Source organism: Triturus cristatus, chromosome 2_2 (genome assembly GCF_964204655.1).
Source record: "Triturus cristatus chromosome 2_2, aTriCri1.1, whole genome shotgun sequence".
In the NCBI taxonomy this organism is placed as follows: Eukaryota; Metazoa; Chordata; class Amphibia; order Caudata; family Salamandridae; genus Triturus; species Triturus cristatus.
Genome location: NC_140582.1, coordinates 1,246,556,214 through 1,246,577,391, shown reverse-complemented (window position 1 = coordinate 1,246,577,391; position 21,178 = coordinate 1,246,556,214). Strand labels below are relative to the sequence as shown.

At 52.5% G+C, this 21,178-nt stretch overlaps 1 protein-coding gene across 1 annotated transcript in view; it reads left to right on the top strand.

The window, feature by feature from the left end:
- LOC146863509 (uncharacterized) overlaps nt 1-21,178 on the top strand; it is a 546,139-nt gene that overhangs the window by 422,449 nt on the left and 102,512 nt on the right. The window contains exon 10 of the mRNA XM_085642941.1: nt 14,179-14,290. Coding sequence (XP_085499067.1) covers nt 14,179-14,290 — 112 coding nt within the window. The remainder of the gene's footprint in view (nt 1-14,178; nt 14,291-21,178) is intronic.

Sequence of the window (21,178 nt, the reverse complement as noted above, 5' to 3'; positions counted from 1 at the left end):
GACAATCATAACTTCTTCCAAGCGACATCCCTAACTCTTTCCAAGCGAAATCCCTAACTCTTTCCAAGCGACATCCCTAACTTCTTCCAAGCGACATCCCTAACTTCTTCCAAGCAACATCCCTAACTCCTTCCAAGCGACATTTCTAACTCCTTCCAAGCGACATCCCTAACTTCTTCCAAGTGACATCCTTAACTTCTTCCAAGCAACATCCCTAACTCCTTCCAAGCGACATCCCTAACTCCTTCCAAGCGACATCTCTAACTCCTTCCAAGCGACATCCCTAACTCCTTCCAAGCGACATCCCTAACTCCTTCCAAGCGACATCCCTAACTCCTTCAAAGTGACACCCTTAAAACTTTCCAAGCGACAACCTTAACTCCTTCCATGTGACATCCCTAACTCCTTACAAGCGACATCCCTAACTCCTTACAAGCGACATCCCTAACTCCTTCCATGCGACATCCCTAACTCTTTTCACACAACATCCCTACCTCCTTCCAAGCGACAATCCTAACTCCTTCCAAGCGACAATCCTAACTCTTTCCACGCGACATCCCTAACTCCTTCCAAGCGACATCCCTAACTCCTTCTATGAAACATCCCTAACTCCTTCCAAGCGCATCCCTAACTCCTTCCACGCGCCATCCCTAACTGCTTCTAAGTGACATCCCCAACTCCTTCCAAGCGACATTCCTAACTCCTTCCACGCACCATCCCTAACTCCTTCCAAGCGACATCCCTAACTCCTTCTAAGTGACAACCCTAACTCCTTCTAAGTAACATCCCTAACTCCTTCCAAGCGACATCCCTAACTCGTAACAAGCGACATTCCTAACTCATTCCAAGCGACATCCCTAACTCGTTCCAAGCGACATCCCTAACTCGTTCCAAGCGACAATCATAACTTCTTCCAAGCGACATCCCTAACTCGTTCCAAGCGACAATCATAGCTTCTTCCAAGCGACATCGCTAACTTCTTCCAAGCAACATCCCTAACTCCTTCCAAGCGACATCTCTAACTCCTTCCAAGCAACATCCCTAACTCCTTCCAAGTCACATCCCTAACTCTTTCCAAGTGACATCCCTATCTCCTTCCAAGCGACATCCCTAACTTCTTCCAAGCAACATCCCTAACTCTTTCCAAGCGACATCCCTAACTTCTTCCAAGAGACATCCCTAACTCCTTCCACGCGCCATCCCTAACTGCTTCTAAGTGACATCCCTAACTCCTTCTATGAAACATCCCTAACTCCTTCCAAGCGCATTCCTAACTCCTTCCACGCACCATCCCTAACTCCTTCCAAGCAACATCCCTAACTCCTTCTAAGTGACAACCCTAACTCATTCTAAGTAACATCCCTAACTCCTTCCAAGCGACATCCCTAACTCGTTCCAAGCGACATCCCTAACTCTTTCCAAGCGAAATCCCTAACTCTTTCCAAGCGACATCCCTAACTTCTTCCAAGCGACATCCCTAACTTCTTCCAAGCAACATCCCTAACTCCTTCCAAGCGACATCTCTAACTCCTTCCAAGCGACATCCCTAACTCCTAACAAGCGACATCCCTAACTCGTTCCAAGCGACATCCCTAACTCTTTCCAAGCGAAATCCCTAACTCTTTCCAAGTGACATCCCTAACTTCTTCCAAGCGACATCCTTAACTTCTTCCAAGCAACATCCCTAACTCCTTCCAAGCGACATCTCTAACTCCTTCCAAGCGACATCCCTAACTTCTTCCAAGTGACATCCCTAACTCCTTCCAAGTGACATCCCTAACTCCTTCCAAGCAACATCCCTAACTTCTTCCAAGAGACATCCCTAACTCCTTCCAAGTGACATCCCTAACTCCCTCCAAGTGACATCCCTACCTCCTTTGAAGCGACATCCCTAACTCGTTCCAAGCGATATCTCTAACTCCTTCCATGCGACATCCCTAACTCCTTCAAAGTGACACCCTTAAAACCTTCCATGCAACATCCCTAACTCCTTCCAAGCGACAATCCTAACTCTTTCCAAGCGACATCCCTAACTCCTTCCAAGTGACACCCCTAAATCCTACCAAGTGACATCCCTAACTCCTTCCAAGCGACGTCCCTAACTCTTTGCAAGTTACATCCCTAACTCCTTCCAAGTGACATCCCTAACTCCTTCCAAGTGACATCCCTAACTTTTTTCAAGAGACATCCCTAACTCCTTCCAAGCAACATTCCTAACTCCTTCTATGTAACATCCCTAACTCCTTCCACGCGCCATCCCTCACTGCTTCCAAGCTACATCCCTAACTCCTTCTATGTAACATCCCTAACCCCTTCCAAGCGACATCCCTAACTCCTTCCGAGCGACATCCCTAACTCCTTCCAAGCGACATCCCTAACTCCTTCCAAGCGACATCCCTAACTCCTTACACGCGACATCCCTAACTCTTTCTAAGTGACAACCCTAACTCCTTCTAAGTAACATCCCTAACTCCTTCCAAGCGACATCCCTAACTCCTAACAAGCGACATCCCTACCTCCTTCCAAGCGACATCCCTAACTCTTTCCAAGTGACATCCCTAACTTCTTCCAAGTGACATCCCTAACTTCTTCCAAGTGACATCCCTAACTCCTTCCAACTGACATTCCTAACTTCTTCCAAGCGACATCCCTAACTCCTTCCAAGCGACATCCCTAACTCCTTCCAAGCGACATCTCTAACTCCTTCCTAGTGACATCCCTAACTCTTTCCAAGCGATATCCCTAACTTCTTCCAAGTGACATTCCTAACTTCTTCCAAGCGACATTCCTAACTTCTTCCAAGCAACATCCCTAACTCCTTCCAAGCGACATCCCTAACTCCTTCCAGATGACAATCCTAACTCCTTCTAAGTGACATCCCTAACTCCTTCCAAGCGACAATATTAAATCCTTCCAAGCGACATCCCTAACTCCTTCCATGCGACATCCCTAACTCCTTCCAGATGAAAATCCTAACTCCTTCTAAGCGACATCCCTAACTCCTTCCAAGCGACAATATTAAATCCTTCCAAGCGACATCTCTAGCTCCTTCCAAGCGACATCCCTAACTTCTTCAAAGTGACACCCTTAAAACCTTCCAAGCGACAACCTTAACTCCTTCCATGCGACATCCCTAACTCCTTCCAAGCGACATCCCTAACTCTTTTCACACAACATCCCTACCTCCTTCCAAGCGACAATCCTAACTCCTTCCAAGCGACAATCCTAACTCCTTCTAAGCGAGATCCCTAACTCCTTCCAAGCGACAATATTAAATCCTTCCAAGCGACATCCCTAACTCCTTCCAGTCGACATCCCTGACTCCTTCCATGCACCATCCCTAGCTCCTTCCAAGCGACATCCGTAACTCCTTCCAAGCGACAATATTAAATCCTTCCAAGCGACATCCCTAACTCCTTCCAGATGACAATCCTAACTCCTTCTAAGCGAGATCCCTAACTCCTTCCAAGCGACAATATTAAATCCTTCCAAGCGACATCCCTAACTCCTTCCATGCGACATCCCTGACTCCTTCCATGCACCATCTCTAGCTCCTTCCAAGCGACATCCCTAACTCCTTCAAAGTGACACCCTTAAAACCTTCCAAGCGACAACCTTAACTCCTTCCATGCGACATCCCTAACTCCTTCCAAGCGACATCCCTAACTTCTTCCAAGAGACAACCCTGACTCCTTCCATGCACCATCTCTAGCTCCTTCCAAGCGACATCCCTAACTCCTTCAAAGTGACACCCTTAAAACCTTCCAAGCGACAACCTTAACTCCTTCCAAGTGACATCCCTAACTCCTTCCAAGCGACATCCCTAACTTCTTCCAAGAGACATCCCTAACTCCTTCCAAGTGACATCCCTAACTCCTTCCAAGTGACATCCCTACCTCCTTTGAAGCGACATCCCTAACTCGTTCCAAGCGATATCTCTAACTCCTTCCATGCGACATCCCTAACTCCTTCAAAGTGACACCCTTAAAACCTTCCATGCAACATCCCTAACTCCTTCCAAGCGACAATCCTAACTCTTTCCAAGCGACATCCCTAACTCCTTCCAAGTGACACCCCTAAATCCTACCAAGTGACATCCCTAACTCCTTCCAAGCGACGTCCCTAACTCTTTGCAAGTGACATCCCTAACTCCTTCCAAGTGACAACCCTAACTCCTTCCAAGTGACATCCCTAACTTTTTTCAAGAGACATCCCTAACTCCTTCCAAGCAACATTCCTAACTCCTTCTATGTAACATCCCTAACTCCTTCCACGCGCCATCCCTAACTGCTTCCAAGCTACATCCCTAACTCCTTCTATGTAACATCCCTAACCCCTTCCAAGCGACATCCCTAACTCCTTCCGAGCGACATCCCTAACTCCTTCCAAGCGACATCCCTAACTCCTTCCAAGCGACATCCCTAACTCCTTCCACGCGACATCCCTAACTCTTTCTAAGTGACAACCCTAACTCCTTCTAAGTAACATCCCTAACTCCTTCCAAGCGACATCCCTAACTCCTAACAAGCGACATCCCTACCTCCTTCCAAGCGACATCCCTAACTCTTTCCAAGTGACATCCCTAACTTCTTCCAAGTGACATCCCTAACTTCTTCCAAGTGACATCCCTAACTCCTTCCAACTGACATTCCTAACTTCTTCCAAGCGACATCCCTAACTCCTTCCAAGCGACATCCCTAACTCCTTCCAAGCGACATCTCTAACTCCTTCCTAGTGACATCCCTAACTCTTTCCAAGCGATATCCCTAACTTCTTCCAAGTGACATTCCTAACTTCTTCCAAGCGACATTCCTAACTTCTTCCAAGCAACATCCCTAACTCCTTCCAAGCGACATCCCTAACTCCTTCCAGATGACAATCCTAACTCCTTCTAAGTGACATCCCTAACTCCTTCCAAGCGACAATATTAAATCCTTCCAAGCAACATCCCTAACTCCTTCCATGCGACATCCCTAACTCCTTCCAGATGAAAATCCTAACTCCTTCTAAGCGACATCCCTAACTCCTTACAAGCGACAATATTAAATCCTTCCAAGCGACATCTCTAGCTCCTTCCAAGCGACATCCCTAACTCCTTCAAAGTGACACCCTTAAAACCTTCCAAGCGACAACCTTAACTCCTTCCATGCGACATCCCTAACTCCTTCCAAGCGACATCCCTAACTCTTTCCACACAACATCCCTACCTCCTTCCAAGCAACAATCCTAACTCTTTCCAAGTGACATCCCTAACTCCTTCCATGCGACATCCCTAACTCCTTCCATGCGACATCCCTAACTCCTTCCATGCGACATCCCTACCTCCTTCCAAGCGACAATCCTAACTCTTTCTAAGCGACAACCCTAACTCTTCCAAAGCGACATCCCTAACATCTTCCAAGTGACACCCTTAAAACCTTCCAAGCGACAACCCTAACTCTTCCAAGCGACAACCCTAACTCCTTCCAAGTGACACCCCTAAATCCTACCAAGTGACATCCCTAACTCCTTCCAAGCGACATCCCTAACTCTTTCCACGTGACCTCCCTAACTCCTTCCAAGCGACATCCCTAACTCCTTCCAAGCGACATCCCTAACTCTTTCCAAGCGACATCTCTAACTCCTATCAAGCGACATCCCTAACTCCTTCCAAGCGACATCTCTAACTCCTTCCAAGCGACATCTCTAACTCCTTCCAAGTGACACCCCTAAATCCTACCAAGCGACATCCCTAACTCCTTCCAAGTGACATCCCTAACTCTTTCCACGTGACATCCCTAACTCCTTCCAAGCGACATCCCTGACTCCTTCCAAGCGACATCCCTGACTCCTTCCAAGCAACAATCCTAACTCCTTCCAAGTGACACCCCTAACTCCTTCCAAGTGACATCCCTAACTTCTTTCAAGAGACATCCCTAACTCTTTTCAAGCGACATCCCTACATCCTTCCAAGTGACATCCCTGACTCCTTCTAAGCAACAATCCTAACTCCTTCCAAGCGACATCCCTAACTTCTTCCAAGCGACTTTTTTACGTCCACCCTCCTGGGATTCCGTAGCAGTCGTCTGGTCCCTACTCATGATGTTAACCTCCAGCCAGTCCCAGTTTTTCAGCCCAAAGCACAAAGGATGGCATGATTTGTAGTTCCATGCTGACACAGTAATGCATGAACTCTCTGCACAGTCATTGGTTCTCGAACCAGAAGCTGCTAATGTCATCCTCAAGACTGCTCTAGCTTCCGCCAACAACATTTGCGCATGGGCGTCCTTCAGGGGGTCTCTCTAGGACTTTGGTGCATCTGTAGCGGGCCCTGTCTCGCACAGATTCACTTGCGTCCGATCGTACTTCCCCGGACCCTTAATTTGTAATTTCATTGATCCCAACTACACCCTCCCACGCTCGAGGACCCATCTCATGCAGCGCAAACAGAAACAACCCCACCCCAGGGACCAGTGCCTACCCCTGGTGGAGCTTAGACAGAAAGAACCCCCCCCCCCCCCCCCCCCAGGACCAGTGCCTGCACCCTGTGGAGCTCAGACAGAAAGAACCAGTGCACAAGTCCAAAACAAGAAGTGGGGGGACTAACCAAGTTAGGCAGTATGCAAGTGACATCATGGCGCTTGCGAACAAGACGCATGACGTCACACATGGCATCACAGGAAGTGGCATCACAGCCCTTGCTCTCTCAGGAAGTGACATCACAAGAGGTGATATCAGATCTTAAGACCTCACATATGTTTAGCAGGTGTATCATGAATACACTTGAGCGCATTACGATATTTAACAAATTAGATTTCGCTACGGGGATGTTCCAAAAAAGTGACACACCCCCTATGCAAAATCTGGGCTTCAACTTGTACATTCATTTTTTAAAACCCTGCCACAAAGAAATTGGCAACAAGGAGACTCGTGGCTGTAAAGCTGTTTTGCTTCATTGGTTGCAAAGTCTGGATTTTAAAATATCGTTTGGGGTTAAGACACGTGCTGCAGAGATCTTTGTGTGCTCAGTAAATCTGAGATAATAATGGTAAGATAACCCTGGAGGTAAATGCAGTTGCTGAACAGATCCGTGTTTTGTCTAGTCCCAGTTTTGAATCAAAGTCGCATAGAGGGTTAATATGTCTCCTGCAAAGCACATTATGTGACGTGCAAATGACAGATTTTTATTAAGTAATGTAAATGGGTAGTAAGTGGGTTACTGCTTTCAACACAGAGATCCTTTTGTTACTTGCACTTCATTGATTGTAATACTGCTCATACAGCACAATGAGGCATGGAGGACTTGTGGTTCCTACACTTTGTCACCCTCACTGTCTTAGTGGTATTTGATTTGCTATTTGTGTAAATACTGGGAAAGGCCAATGCATCTGACATTTGTACAGTGCATGCATGTGTCTTATATACAGGGTCTGAACACAGTCAAAACATGGCCCTCTTCAGTACCTGTGAAGTAATAACAAACTGTGAGCCTTTGTTTCCTCTCTCTTACATCTCGGTGTGAGGCTCCCGATAGCTTCCAGACAGAATCCTCCCAAAAAACAGGAGGCCTGATGGCCACTTAACTTTGGCCTTTGTTACACCTATAAGCCCTATCCCAGTCAGTAGCATAGCAAGAAGGGGTGGCCTCCCCTCTCTTACCTGTGGCATCGCCAGCACGCCCCCACCTCGCTTTTGCACATGGCCGCCGCAGGTAACACCAGCACCCCGCTCTTCACACACAGCCTGAACATTGCTGCTCAGAACGATAGCAGACAATGTGCAGGTGCTGCTGAATGTGTTCCAGTGTCTGAAAATAACACCTGGACAAGTATTGCCTATTTCTGTGTGGCCCAACCTCTTGGTAGAGTAGTCTGCATCCACCCTGTGAAAAAAGTGGGCAGACTCTGTTTACCCACGTCTTCCTTTGACTTGTGCTCTGGAAAGAACCCCCATTACATAAGAAAGGGCCTTCACCCTGTGGAGCTCAGACAGAAAGAGCCTCCACCCCAGGGGTCAGGGCCTCCACCCTGTGGACCACAGACAGAAAGAACCTCCACTATAGGGATCAGTGCCCCAACCCTGTGGAGCTCAGACAGAAACAACCCCCACCCTAGCGATCATGGCCTCCATCCTGTGGAACTCAGACAGAACAGAACCCCCACCCTGGGTGTCATGGCATCCACCCTGTGGACCGCAGACAGAAATGCTCCCACCCCAGGGTTAAGTGCCTCCATCCTGTGGAGCTCAGACACAAACAGCCCCCATCTCAGGGGTCAGTGCCTCCACCCTCTGGATCTCAGACAGAAAGAACCCCCACTCTAATGATCAGTGTCTCCACCTTGTGGACCTCAGACAGAAACAACCCCCACCCTAGCGATCATGGCATCCAACCTGTGGAACTCAGACAGAACAGAACCCCCACCCTGGGTGTCATGGCATCCACCCTGTGGACCGCAGACAGAAATAACCCCCACCCCAGGGGTCATGGCCTCCACCCTGTGGACCTCAGACGGAAACAACTCCCACCACAGGACCTTCACCCTGTGGACCACAGACAGAATAAAACCCACCCCAGGACCTCCACAGTGTGGATCTCAAACAGAAAGAACCCCCACCCCAGGGGACAGGACCTCCACCCTGTGGACCACAGACAGGAAGAACCATCACCCTAGGGATCAGTGCCTCCACCCTGTGGAGCTCAGACAGAAACAGCCCCCACCCCAGGGTTTAGTGCCTCCACCCTGTGGAGCTCAGACTGAAAAAAAAACACCCTAGGGTTTAGTGCCTCCATCCTGTGGAGCTCAGACTGAAACAGCCCCCATCTCAGGGGTCAGTGCCTCCACCATCTAGATCTCAGACAGAAAGAACCCCTACTCTTAACGATCAGTGCCTCCACCCTCTGGATCTCAGACATGAAGAACCCCCACTCTAGTGATCAGTGTCTCCACCCTGTGGACCTCAGACAGACCCAACCCCCACCCTAGCTATCATGGCCTCCATCCTGTGGAGCTCAGACAGAAAGGACCCCCACCCCAGGGGTCAGTGTCTCAACCCTGTGGCCCTCCATCAAGGGTCAGAAAGACCACCCTAGCTATCATGGCCTCCACCCTGTGGACCACACATAGAAAGAACCTCCATCATAGTGATCAGTGCCCCAACCCTGTGGAGCTCAGACAGAAATGCCCCCACCCCAGGGTTTAGTGCCTCCATCCTGTGGAGCTCAGACAGAAACAGCCCCCATCTCATGGGTCAGTGCCTCCACCCTCTGGATCTCAGACAGAAAGAACCCCTACTCTAGGGATCAGTGCCTCCACCCTGTGGGCCTCAGACAGAAACAACCCCCACCCTACCGATCGTGGCCTCCACCCTGTGGATCTTAGACATATAGAGCCCCCACCCCAGGGGTCAGTGTCTCCCCCCTGTGGACCTCAGACAAGGGTCAGAAAGACCACCCCATGCAGCACCCACAGATCTGATGTCTCCTCCACTGGTCAGTAGCTCAAGTCGGGAAGCTCCTGTGCACATACCACGGAGCTTCTGAAGGTGGTTTTGCCTTTCCCCTCTGGCACTCACAGACCTGACATGAGATCCTCACTCTCACTTTCCTGCTTTAGGGACAGACTAACATCATCCCTCTCACATTATGGAGGACATCATCTCTCACCGCTAGGTTTGCCGTCACTCTTTCTAACATGAATGAATGTCAACAACACTGCAGTGGTGGAACTGCAGTTCCACCCCCCATCTATACAGCTCTCTGTGACACAATATAGCATAACATAACATAGCATGGCATAACATAAGATAAGATAACATAATATATAAAGTAACGTCCACTCCGGGGAGCCAATCGACCGCTGCCCCCAGCGACCCCTACCCCACCACCTCTGTAACCTCACAACGAACCCGATCAGCACGCAACTCACCAGCATCCTCAACACCTCCATGTCCACTGCAACCTTCCCAGACAGATGGAAACACGATGAACCCAGGCCCCTCCTAAAGAAACCCTCTACTGACCCCAGCGATCTAAAAAATTAGCATTCGATCTCCCTGTCCCCTAACCAGCCAAAGTACTCGAGAAAGCCATCAGCCAGCCTGGAACAAAAAACACCTACTGGACACCTCACAATCAGAATTCCGGGCCAACCACAACACTGAGACTGCACTTAGTGCCACCACAGGCGACATCAGAACACGTCTCGACCGTGGAAAAACTGTGGCCCTGATCCGCTTCGACCTCTGCGCGGCGTTCAACACTTTCTCTCACAACACCTTCATCAACCGACTCTAGAACATAAGCTTACAGCAAGACTCCCTCAAGTGGATCACCTCCTTCCTCACAGGATGAACACACAGCATCCGATTGCCTCCCTTCACCTCCGCACCCCAAGTCATCATATGGGGCACCACACCACAAGGATCATCCCTCAGCCCCACCCTGCTCAGCATCTACATGACCCCCCTTGTAGACGTCGTCAGATCCCACAGACTCAACATAATCTTGTACGCAGATGACACTCAACTGATCCTCCCACTCAGGAGGACCCCTCCAATGCCAAAACCAACTTCTGCAACGGCAAGACCAACATAGCCAAATGGATGAGAGACAACAGCCTCCAACTCAACTCCGACAAAACTGAAGTATTGATTTTGGGAAGAACATCTCCGCATGGTACCTCAGCTGGTGGCTGGCAAAATTTGGACCTGCACACACACCGACCGACCATGCACGCAACCTCGGCATCATTCTTCACAGCCAACAGACCATGAAACAACAAGTCAACGCAGTTGCCTCCTCTTGCTCCCACACACTACGCATGCTCCCCAGAATCTTCAGATTGATTCCAACCAACACAGGAAAAACCGCCACTCAGGCCCTCGTCACCAGCCGCCTCGACTACAGCAATGCCCTCTACGCAGGCATCTCCACCCATCTCCTCAGAAGATCAATCAATCAATCAGTCGTTTGTTAAGTGCGACTACTCACCCGTAAGGGTCTTAAGGCGCTGGGGGGGAAGGGGGTAGCAGGCTCCAGTCCATCAAGGGGGGGGGGGTCTGTTGAAGAGCCAGGTTTTGAGGTTTCTTGCGAAGATGGGGAGCGATGTTGTCTGTCTGAGGTGGAGCGGAAGGGCGTTCCAGGCTCGGGCCGCGAGGGAGGAGAAGGAGCGGCCTCCCGATCTGGTCTTTCTGATGCGGGGAACCACGGCGTAGGAGAGCTGTGTTGATCGTAGGGTCCTCTGGGGTGCATGGAATTTGAGTCGGCTGTTCAGGTATGCTGGTCCGGTGTCGTGGAGGGCCTTGTGGGGTGTGTGAGCATCTTGAAGGTGACTCTAAGTTCGATGGGGAGCCAGTGGACTGTGTGCAGGTACTGGGAGATGTGGCAGTGTCTTGGCAGGTCGTGGACCAGTCTTGCGGCGGCATTCTGGATGTTCTGTAGCTTGCGGGTGAGGTTTTTGTTTATTCCGGCGTAGCGTGCGTTGCCGTAGTCGAGTCTGCTGGCGACCAGGGTGTGAGTGATGGTCTTTCTGTGTTCAAGGGGGATCCATTTGAAGGTCTTACGTATGAGGCGGAGGGTGTGGAAGCAGGAGGACGAGACGGAGTTGATCTGGCGGTCCATATTGAGCTCGGAGTCCAGGATGATTCGCAGGTTGCGTGCGTGGTCCGTGGGGGTGGGCTGCTTCCGAGGGCTGGTGGCCACCAGGTATCGTTCCAGGCATCGGGGTTTGGGCCCATGATGAGTACTTCTGTTTTGTTGGTGTTTAGTTGTAGGCAGCTGTTTTTCATCCATTTGGCGACGGCTTCCATGCCTTCTCGAAAATTGTGTCTGAAGGTATTGGGTTCGTTGGATAGGGAGAGGATGAGTTGGGTGTCGTCTGCGTATGACACAATGTTGAGTCCGTAGGTTCTGACAATGGGGGCGAGCGGAGCCATGTAGACGTTGAAGAGTGTAGGGCTGAGGAAGGAGCCATGGGGGACTCTGTAGGTGGTAGGTGTAGGGTCCGAGAGGAAAGGGGGAGTCTGACCCGCTGCGTTCTGCCAGAGAGGAAGGAGTAGATCCAGTTGAGGGCCTTGTCTTGGATCCCTGCGTCATGGAGTCTGCGTATTAGGGTGCGGTGAGAGACTGTGTCGAACACCGCTGAGAGGTCGAGGAGAATGGGGGCTGCTGTTTCTCCTTTGTCCAGTAGGGTGCGGATGTCATCTGTTGCAGCGAGGAAGGTGTTTTCCACACTGTGTTTTTTTCTGAAGCCGGATTGGGAGAAGTCGAGGATGTTGTGCTCTTCGATGAATGTGGTGAGTTGGCTGTTGATGGCTTTCTCGATGACTTTTGCTGGGAACGGGAGCAGGGAGATGGGTCTGTAGTTTGTGAGGTCGGTAGGGTCCGCCGAGGGTTTCTTCAGGAGGGGGTTGACCTCGGCATGTTTCCAGTCGTCGGGGAACGTGGCGGTTGCCAAGGAGCGGTTGATGATGTGGCAGAGCATGGGTGCGATTGTGTCGGCGGCTCTGTTGAAAAGTTGGTGGGGGCAGGGGTCCGTGGGGGCCCCGGAGTGGATTGACTTCATTGTCTTCAGTGTGTCTTCGGTGGTGAGGGCTGTACAGTTGTCGATCGCTGGCTTCAGGGTGTTGGGAGTGGTTGGTGAGGGTTCAGTGTGTTGGTTGTCTTCATCGAAGTTGTCGTAGATGCTCTTGATTTTGTGGTGAAAAAAGGTGCCTACAGAATGCCGCAGCCAGACTCATCCTGGACCTCCCCAAACTAACCCACATCACCCCCCCCACCTGAGAGACCCACCACTAGCTCCCCATCCAGAAGAGATGCCAGGTCAAGATCCTCACACACACCTGCAAAGCCCTCCACGATCTAGGACCTGCCTATCTCAACCATCGATTGAACTTCCTCCAACCCTCTAGACACCTGGGCTCCTCCTCACTCACCCTTACACACACACCCCACATCCATCGCAGCCACAACGGTGGCCACTCCTTCTCCTACAACGCTGCCAAGACCTGGAACGACCTTCCCCTCCAGCTCCGTACAGCCCCCTCGCTGGCGTACTTCAGAAGGAGACTCTCGACCTGGCTCTTCCACAGAGACACATCGTCCAGATACCCACAGGGGTGACAGTGTGTGCTTTACAAATGCTGTTTGATTGATTGATAAAGTAATGTAACATATAGCATAACATATTTAAATAACCTAACATATAACATAATATATTTTCTGCCTGCCTGACTTGGTTGTTCAGGGCTTTTAGAATCACCGAGCTGAGCCGGTAGAAATACTTACTCTTTCCAGGCTAGAACCCATTTTGTGAAAGAAGCCCAAAGTACACAGACTATCAGGGTGAAGCCCATGATTGACTGGAGTTCAAAACATAGACCCGATACGTGGTCATGGGTGCCCGGCTCTTTACTTGACCTGAGTCGTTTTACACCCTGCATGAAATGGGCCCAAATACAAGCAGGGAAAATAGTTCCCAGGTCCCCATGGATCAATATTAAATTACAGATGTGATTCTGGTGCAATAGGTCTCACACCACCCTTGACCCCGGTGTCAATGCAGTAATGATAGCTGTGCTGCTACGTATGGATCTCCAGGTTTCTCACTCTACCGATATTTCTATTCTTCCCTTCACCCCTTCCTTCTCGTATCTGCTTCCTCCCATTCCATTCTCTCCCTATAACCCCATCTTGTGTCTCTCTCTTCCCTTCTGCTGAATCTCACTCGTCCTTATCTGTTTTCTCCCTTCTCTCTAGTAGATCTTTCCTTCTGGCCCCTTGTACCTTCCTCGTCCGTTTCGCTTCTCTTTTTCTCATTTCTCTTTTTCTCTCATCCTTATCTGCATCTCCCATTCTGTGGCGTCATCCTCTCCTCCCCTCTTGGGACCTTTCTTTCATCCCTTTTCTTTTCCATCTCCATTTCTCCTTTCTCCTCTTCGCCCCTCCTTCTGTCCACCCACTCTCCTCTAAGAGTCAACACAGAGCTGGGCCGCAGGCAAGTTGTATGTATAGAGTAGGGGCCTCTAAGGGAACTGCAGCCAATGCCCCTTCCACCTCCGTGCCCTGGTGCCACTGCACCAGTTGCACCACTAGCAGCTACGAAGCTTCTTTTGTACTCACCATGGGCTCATCTGTTGTCCCTCATGTTACATCAGTATTAAAGTCTCTTGACTGCTATGTTTTCTTTATTTCTCCCTCAGGAGGCAGCCGTGCTCGTGTCGCAGCGATCCCTGAATCCACGTGAGTTCTTCCGGCAGAGGGAGAACTCTTTCTCGTCCTCCTCCTCTCTGTCCCCGACATCGCCCCCTCCAGGTGAGTGATCAGAGTAACTGCTAGGGTACAGATTTGCAATTACCACATTGATTCCCGACATATGGCTGCCAAGGGTTTGTAAGAGACCTTCAGGGTTGTTTCTTGCCCTTTATGCATCATTCTCACATTTTAATGGATCATGGCAACAAGCGATATGTTTCCGTGCAGTGTATTGACTGTGTCCATTGATAGCTGTCTTCGTGGTCAGGTCCAAACTGGCTTTGCTCCTGTTGCTGGTCCACACTGGCTCTGCCCCTGTTACAAGTCCAACATGCTGTGCTCTTTTTGCAGGTCCACACTGGCTGTGCCCCTGTTGCACGTCCACACTGGCCCTGCCCTTGTTGCAGGTCCACACTGGCTCTACCCCTGTTGCAGGTCCACACTGGCTCTGCCCCTGTTTGAAAGTCTACACTGGCTCTGCCTCTGTTGCAGGTTCACACTGGCTCTGCCCCTGTTGAAGGTCCACACTTGCTCTGCCCCTGTGTGCAGGTCCACATTGACTCTGTCCCTTTTGCAGGTCCATACTTGTTCTGCTGTTGTAGCTGTTCCACACTGGCTCTGTCTCTTTTGCAGGTCCACACTGGGTCTTCTCTTGTTGTAGGTCCACACCTGTTCTTCCCTCGTTGCAGGTCCACACTTGTTCTGCCCTTGTAGCTGTTTCACACTGGCTCTGTCCCTTTTGCAGGTCCACACTGGGTCTTCCCTTGTTGCAGGTCCACACCTGTCCTGCTCTTGTTGCAGGTCCTCATTGGCTCTGCCCTTGTTGCAGGTCCACACTTGTTCTGCCCTTGTTGCAGGTCCACACTAGCTCTGTCCCTTTCGCAGGTCCACACTGGGTCTTCCCTTGTTGCAGGTCCTCACTTGTTCTGCTATAGTTGCATGTCCACAATGGCTCTGCCCCTGGTGCAGGTCCTCACTACCTCCATCCCTGTGTGCAGGTCCACACTGGCTCCTCCCTTGTTGCAGGTCCACACTTGATCTGCCCTTGTTGCTGGTCCACACCGGCTCTGCCCTGGTTGCAGGTCCACACTGGGTATTCCCTTGTTGCAGGTCCACACTTGCTCTACCGCTGTTGCAGGTCTGCACTTGCTCTGCTCCTGTTGCAGGTTCACACTGGCTCTGCCCCTATTGCAGGTCCACACTGGCTCTGCCCCTATTGCAGGTCCACACTGGCTCTGCTCCTATTGCAGGCCCACACTGGCTCTGCCCCTGTTGCAGGTCCACACTGGCTCTGCCCCTATTGCAGGTCCACACTGGCTCTGCCCCTGTTGCAGGTCCACACTGGCTCTGCCACAGTTGCAGTTCCACGCTGGCACCATCCTTGTTGCACGTCCACACTGGCTCCGCCACAGTTGCAGGTCCGCGCTGGCACCATCCTTGTTGCAGGTCCACACTGGCTCTGCTGTTGCAGATCGACACAGGCTGGGCCCTTGTTGCAGACCTACACTGGCTGAGCCCCTCATGCAGGTCCACATTGGCTCAGTCCCTTTCACAGGTTCACACTAGCTCTGCCCTTGTTACAGGTCCACACTGGCTCTGCACCATAACAAGGCCACACTGGCTCTGCCCTGTTGCATGTCCACAATGGTTCTGCCTCTGTTGCAGATCCACACTGGCTCTACCTCTGTTGCAAATCCACACTGGCTCTGTCCTTGTTGCAGTTCCACACAGGCTGTGCCCCTGTGTGCAGGTCCACACTGGCTCCTCCCTTGTTGCAGGTCCACACTTGATCTGCCCTTGTTGCTGGTCCACACCGGCTCTGCCCTGGTTGCAGGTCCACACTGGGTATTCCCTTGTTGCAGGTCCACACTTGCTCTGCCGCTGTTGCAGGTCTGCACTTGCTCTGCTCCTGTTGCAGGTTCACACTGGCTCTGCCCCTATTGCAGGTCCACACTGGCTCTGCCCCTATTGCAGGTCCACACTGGCTCTGCTCCTATTGCAGGCCCACACTGGCTCTGCCCCTGTTGCAGGTCCACACTGGCTCTGCCCCTATTGCAGGTCCACACTGGCTCTGCCCCTGTTGCAGGTCCACACTGGCTCTGCCACAGTTGCAGTTCCACGCTGGCACCATCCTTGTTGCACGTCCACACTGGCTCCGCCACAGTTGCAGGTCCGCGCTGGCACCATCCTTGTTGCAGGTCCACACTGGCTCTGCTGTTGCAGATCGACACAGGCTGGGCCCTTGTTGCAGACCTACACTGGCTGAGCCCCTCATGCAGGTCTACATTGGCTCAGTCCCTTTCACAGGTTCACACTAGCTCTGCCCTTGTTACAGGTCCACACTGGCTCTGCACCATAACAAGGCCACACTGGCTCTGCCCTGTTGCATGTCCACAATGGTTCTGCCTCTGTTGCAGATCCACACTGGCTCTACCTCTGTTGCAAATCCACACTGGCTCTGTCCTTGTTGCAGTTCCACACAGGCTGTGCCCCTGTTGAAGGTCCACACTGGCTCTGCCATTGCTGCAGGTTCACACTTGCTCTGCCCCTGTTGCAGGTCCACACTGGCTCAGCTCCTGTTGCTGGTCCACACTGGCTCTGACCCAGTTGCAAGTCCACACTGGCTCTGCTTCTGTTGCAGGTCCACACTGGCTCTGCCCTTGTTGCTGGCCCACACTGGCTCTGTCCCTTTTGCTGGTCCACACTGGTTCTGCCCTTGTGGCAGGTTCACACTTGCTCTGCCCGTTGCAGGTCCACACTGGCTCTGCCCCTGTTGCAGGGCCACACTGGCTCTGCCCCTGTTGCAGGTCCACACTTGCCCTTCCCCTGTTGCAGGTCCACACTGGCTCTGTCCTTGTTGCAGGTCAACACTGGCTCTGCCCCATTTTCAGATCCACAGTAGCTCTGCCCCTGTTGCAGATCCATACTTGCTCTGCCCCTGCTGCATGTCCACACTGGCTCTGCCCCATTTGCAGGTCCACATTTGCTCTGCCCCTGTTGTAGGTCCATACTGACTCCTCCATTTTTGCAGGTCCACACTGGCTCTGCCCTTGTTGCAGGTCCACACTGGGTCTTCCCTTGTTGCAGGTCCACACTTGTTCTGCCCTTGTTGCAGGTCCACACTAGCTCTGTCCCTTTCGCAGGTCCACACTGGGCCTTCCCTTGTTGCAGGTCCTCACTTGTTCTGCTATAGTTGCAAGTCCACACTGGCTCTGCCCCTGGTACAGGTCCTCACTACTTCCATCCCTGTGTGCAGGTCCACAATGGCTCCTACCTTGTTGCAGGTCCACACTTGATCTGCCCTTGTTGCAGGCCCACACTGGCTCTGCCCTTGTTGCAGGTCCACATTGTCTCAGCCCCTTTTGCAGATCCACACTAGCTCTGCCCTTGTTGCAGATCCACACTTGCTCTGCCCCTTTTGCAGGTCCTCACTTGCTCTGTCCCTGTTGCATGCCCACACTGGCTACTCCATTGTTGCAGGTCCACACTGGCTCTGCCCATGTTGCAGGTCCACACTGGGTCTTCCCTTGTTGCAGGTCCTCACTTGTTCTGCCCTTGTTGCAGGTCCACACTAGCTCTGTCCCTTTCGCAGGTCCACACTGGGCCTTCCCTTGTTGCAGGTCCTCACTTGTTCTGCTATAGTTGCAAGTCCACACTGGCCCTGCCCCTGGTACAGGTCCTCACTACTTCCATCGCTGTGTGCATGTCCACAATGGCTCCTACCTTGTTGCAGGTCCACACTTGATCTGCCCTTGTTGCAGGCCCACACTGGCTCTGCCCTTGTTGCAGGTCCACACTGCCTCAGCCCCTTTTGCAGATCCACACTAGCTCTGCCCCTGTTGCAGATCCACACTTGCTCTGCCCCTTTTGCAGGTCCACACTTGCTCTGTCCCTGATGCAGGTCCACACTGGCTCTTTCCTTGTTGCAGGTCCACACTGGCTCTGCACCTGTTGTTGGTCCACACTGGCTCTTCCATTGTTGCAGGTCCACACTGGCTCTGCCCTTGTTGCAGGTCCACACTGGCTCTGCTCATATTGCTGGTCCACACTGGCTCTGCCTCTGTTGCTGGTCCACACTGGCTCAACCTCTGTTGGCGTTCCACACTTGCTCTGCCCCTCTGGCATTTCCACACTAGCTCTGCCCTTGTTGCAGGTCCACACAGGCTCTGTCCCATTTGCAGGTCCACACTTGCTCTGCTCCTGTTGCAGGTCCACACTGGCTCTTCCCTTGTTACAGGTCCACACTGGCTCTGCCCTTGTGGCAGGTCCACACTGGCTCTGCCTCTGTTGATGGTCCACACTGGCTCTGCCTCTGTTGCAGTTCCACACTTGCTCTGCTCCTGTTGCAGGTCCACAGGCTCTGTCCCCTTTGCAGGTCCACACTTGCTCTGCTCCTGTTGCAGGTCCACACTGGCTCTTCCCTTGTTGCTGGTCCACACTGGCTCTGCCCTTGTTGCAGGTCCACACCGACTCTGCCCTTGTGGCAGGTCCACACTGGCTCTGCCCTTGTTGCAGGTCCACACTGGGTCTTCCCTTGCTGCAGGTTCACACTTGCTCTGCCCCTGTTGCAGGTCCACACTGGCTCAGCTCCTGTTGCTGGTCCACACTGGCTCTGACCCGGTTGCAAGTCCACACTGGCTCTGCCCTTGTTGCTGGCCCACACTGGCTCTGTCCCTTTTGCTGGTCCACACTGGTTCTGCCCTTGTGGCAGGTTCACACTTGCTCTGCCCGTTGCAGGTCCACACTGGCTCTGCCCCTGTTGCAGGGCCACACTGGCTCTGCCCCTGTTGCAGGTCCACACTTGCCCTTCCCCTGTTGCAGGTCCACACTGGCTCTGTCCTTGTTGCAGGTCAACACTGGCTCTGCCCCATTTGCAGATCCACAGTAGCTCTGCCCCATTTGCAGGTCCACACTTGCTCTGCCCCTGTTGCAGGTCCACACTGGCTCCTCCATTTTTGCAGGTCCACACTGGCTCTGCCCTTGTTGCAGGTCCACACTGGGTCTTCCCTTGTTGCAGGTCCACACTTGTTCTGCCCTTGTTGCAGGTCCACACTAGCTCTGTCCCTTTCGCAGGTCCACACTGGGCCTTCCCTTGGTGCAGGTCCTCACTTGTTCTGCTATAGTTGCAAGTCCACACTGGCTCTGCCCCTGGTACAGGTCCTCACTACTTCCATCCCTGTGTGCAGGTCCACAATGGCTCCTACCTTGTTGCAGGTCCACACTTGATCTGCCCTTGTTGCAGGCCCACACTGGCTCTGCCCTTGTTGCAGGTCCACACTGCCTCAGCCCCTTTTGAAGATCCACACTAGCTCTGCCCCTGTTGCAGATCCACACTTGCTCTGCCCCCTTTGCAGGTCCACACTTGCTCTGTCCCTGTTGCATGCCCACACTGGCTACTCCATTGTTGCAGGTCCACACTGGCTCTGCTCTTGTTGCAGGTCCACACTGGGTCTTCCCTTGTTGCAGATCCTCACTTGTTCTGCTATAGTTGCAAGTCCACACTGGCCCTGCCCCTGGTACAGGTCCTCACTACTTCCATCCCTGTGTGCATGTCCACAATGGCTCCTACCTTGTTGCAGGTCCACACTTGACCTGCCCTTGTTGCAGGCCCACAATGGCTCTGCCCTTGTTGCAGGTCCACACTGCCTCAGCCCCTTTTGCAGATCCACACTAGCTCTGCCCCTGTTGCAGATCCACACTTACTCTGCCCCTTTTGCAGGTCCACACTTGCTCTGTCCCTGTTGCAGGTCCACACTGGCTCTTTCCTTGTTGCAGGTCCACACTGGCTCTGCACCTGTTGCTGGTCCACACTGGCTCTTCCATTGTTGCAGGTCCACACTGGCTCTGCCCTTGTTGCAGGTCCACACTGGCTCTGCTCATATTGCTGGTCCACACTGGCTCTGCCTCTGTTGCTGGTCCACACTGGCTCAACCTCTGTTGGCGTTCCACACTTGCTCTGCCCCTGTGGCCTTTCCACACTAGCTCTTCCCTTGTTGCAGGTCCACACAGGCTCTGTCCCATTTGCAGGTCCACACTTGCTCTGCTCCTGTTGCAGGTCCACACTGGCTCTTCCCTTGTTGCAGGTCCACACTGGCTCTGCCCTTGTGGCAGGTCCATACTGGCTCTGCCTCTGTTGATGGTCCACACTGGCTCTGCCTCTGTTGCAGTTCCACACTTGCTCTGCTCCTGTTGCAGGTCCACACAGGGTCTGTCCCCTTTGCAGGTCCACACTTGCTCTGCTCCTGTTGCAGGTCCACACTGGCTCTTCCCTTGTTGCTGGTCCACACTGGCTCTGCCCTTGTTGCAGGTCCACACTGACTCTGCCCTTGTGGCAGGTCCACACTGGCTCTGCCCCTGTTGCTGGTCCATACTGGCACTGCTCCTATTGCTGGTCCACACTGGCTCCGCCCTTGTTGCTGGTCCACACTGGCGCTGCTCCTATTGCTGGTCCACACTGGCTCTGCTCCTGTTGCTGGTCCACACTGGCTCTGCTTCTGTTGCAGGTCCACACAAGCTCTGCCCCTGTTGCAGTTCCACACTTACTCTGCTCCTGTTGCAGGTCCATACTGGCTCTGCTCCTGTTGCTGGTCCACACCGGCTCTGCTCCTGTTGCAGGTCCACACTGGCTCTGCTCCTGTTGCTGGTCCACACCGGTTCTGCTCCTGTTGCAGGTCCACACTGGCTCTGCCCTTGTTGCAGGTCCACACTGGCTCTGCTCCTGTTGCAAGTTCACACTGGCTCTGCCCTTGTTGCAGGTCCACACTGGCTCTACCCTTGTTGCAGGTCCACACTGGCTCTTCCATTGTTGCTGGTCCACACTGGCTCTGCCTCTGTTGCTGGTCCACACTGGCTCTGCTCCTGTTGCTGGTCCACACTGGCTCTGCCCTTGCGGCAGGTCCACATTGGCTCTTCCATTGTTGCAGGTCCACACTGGCTCAGCCCTTGTTG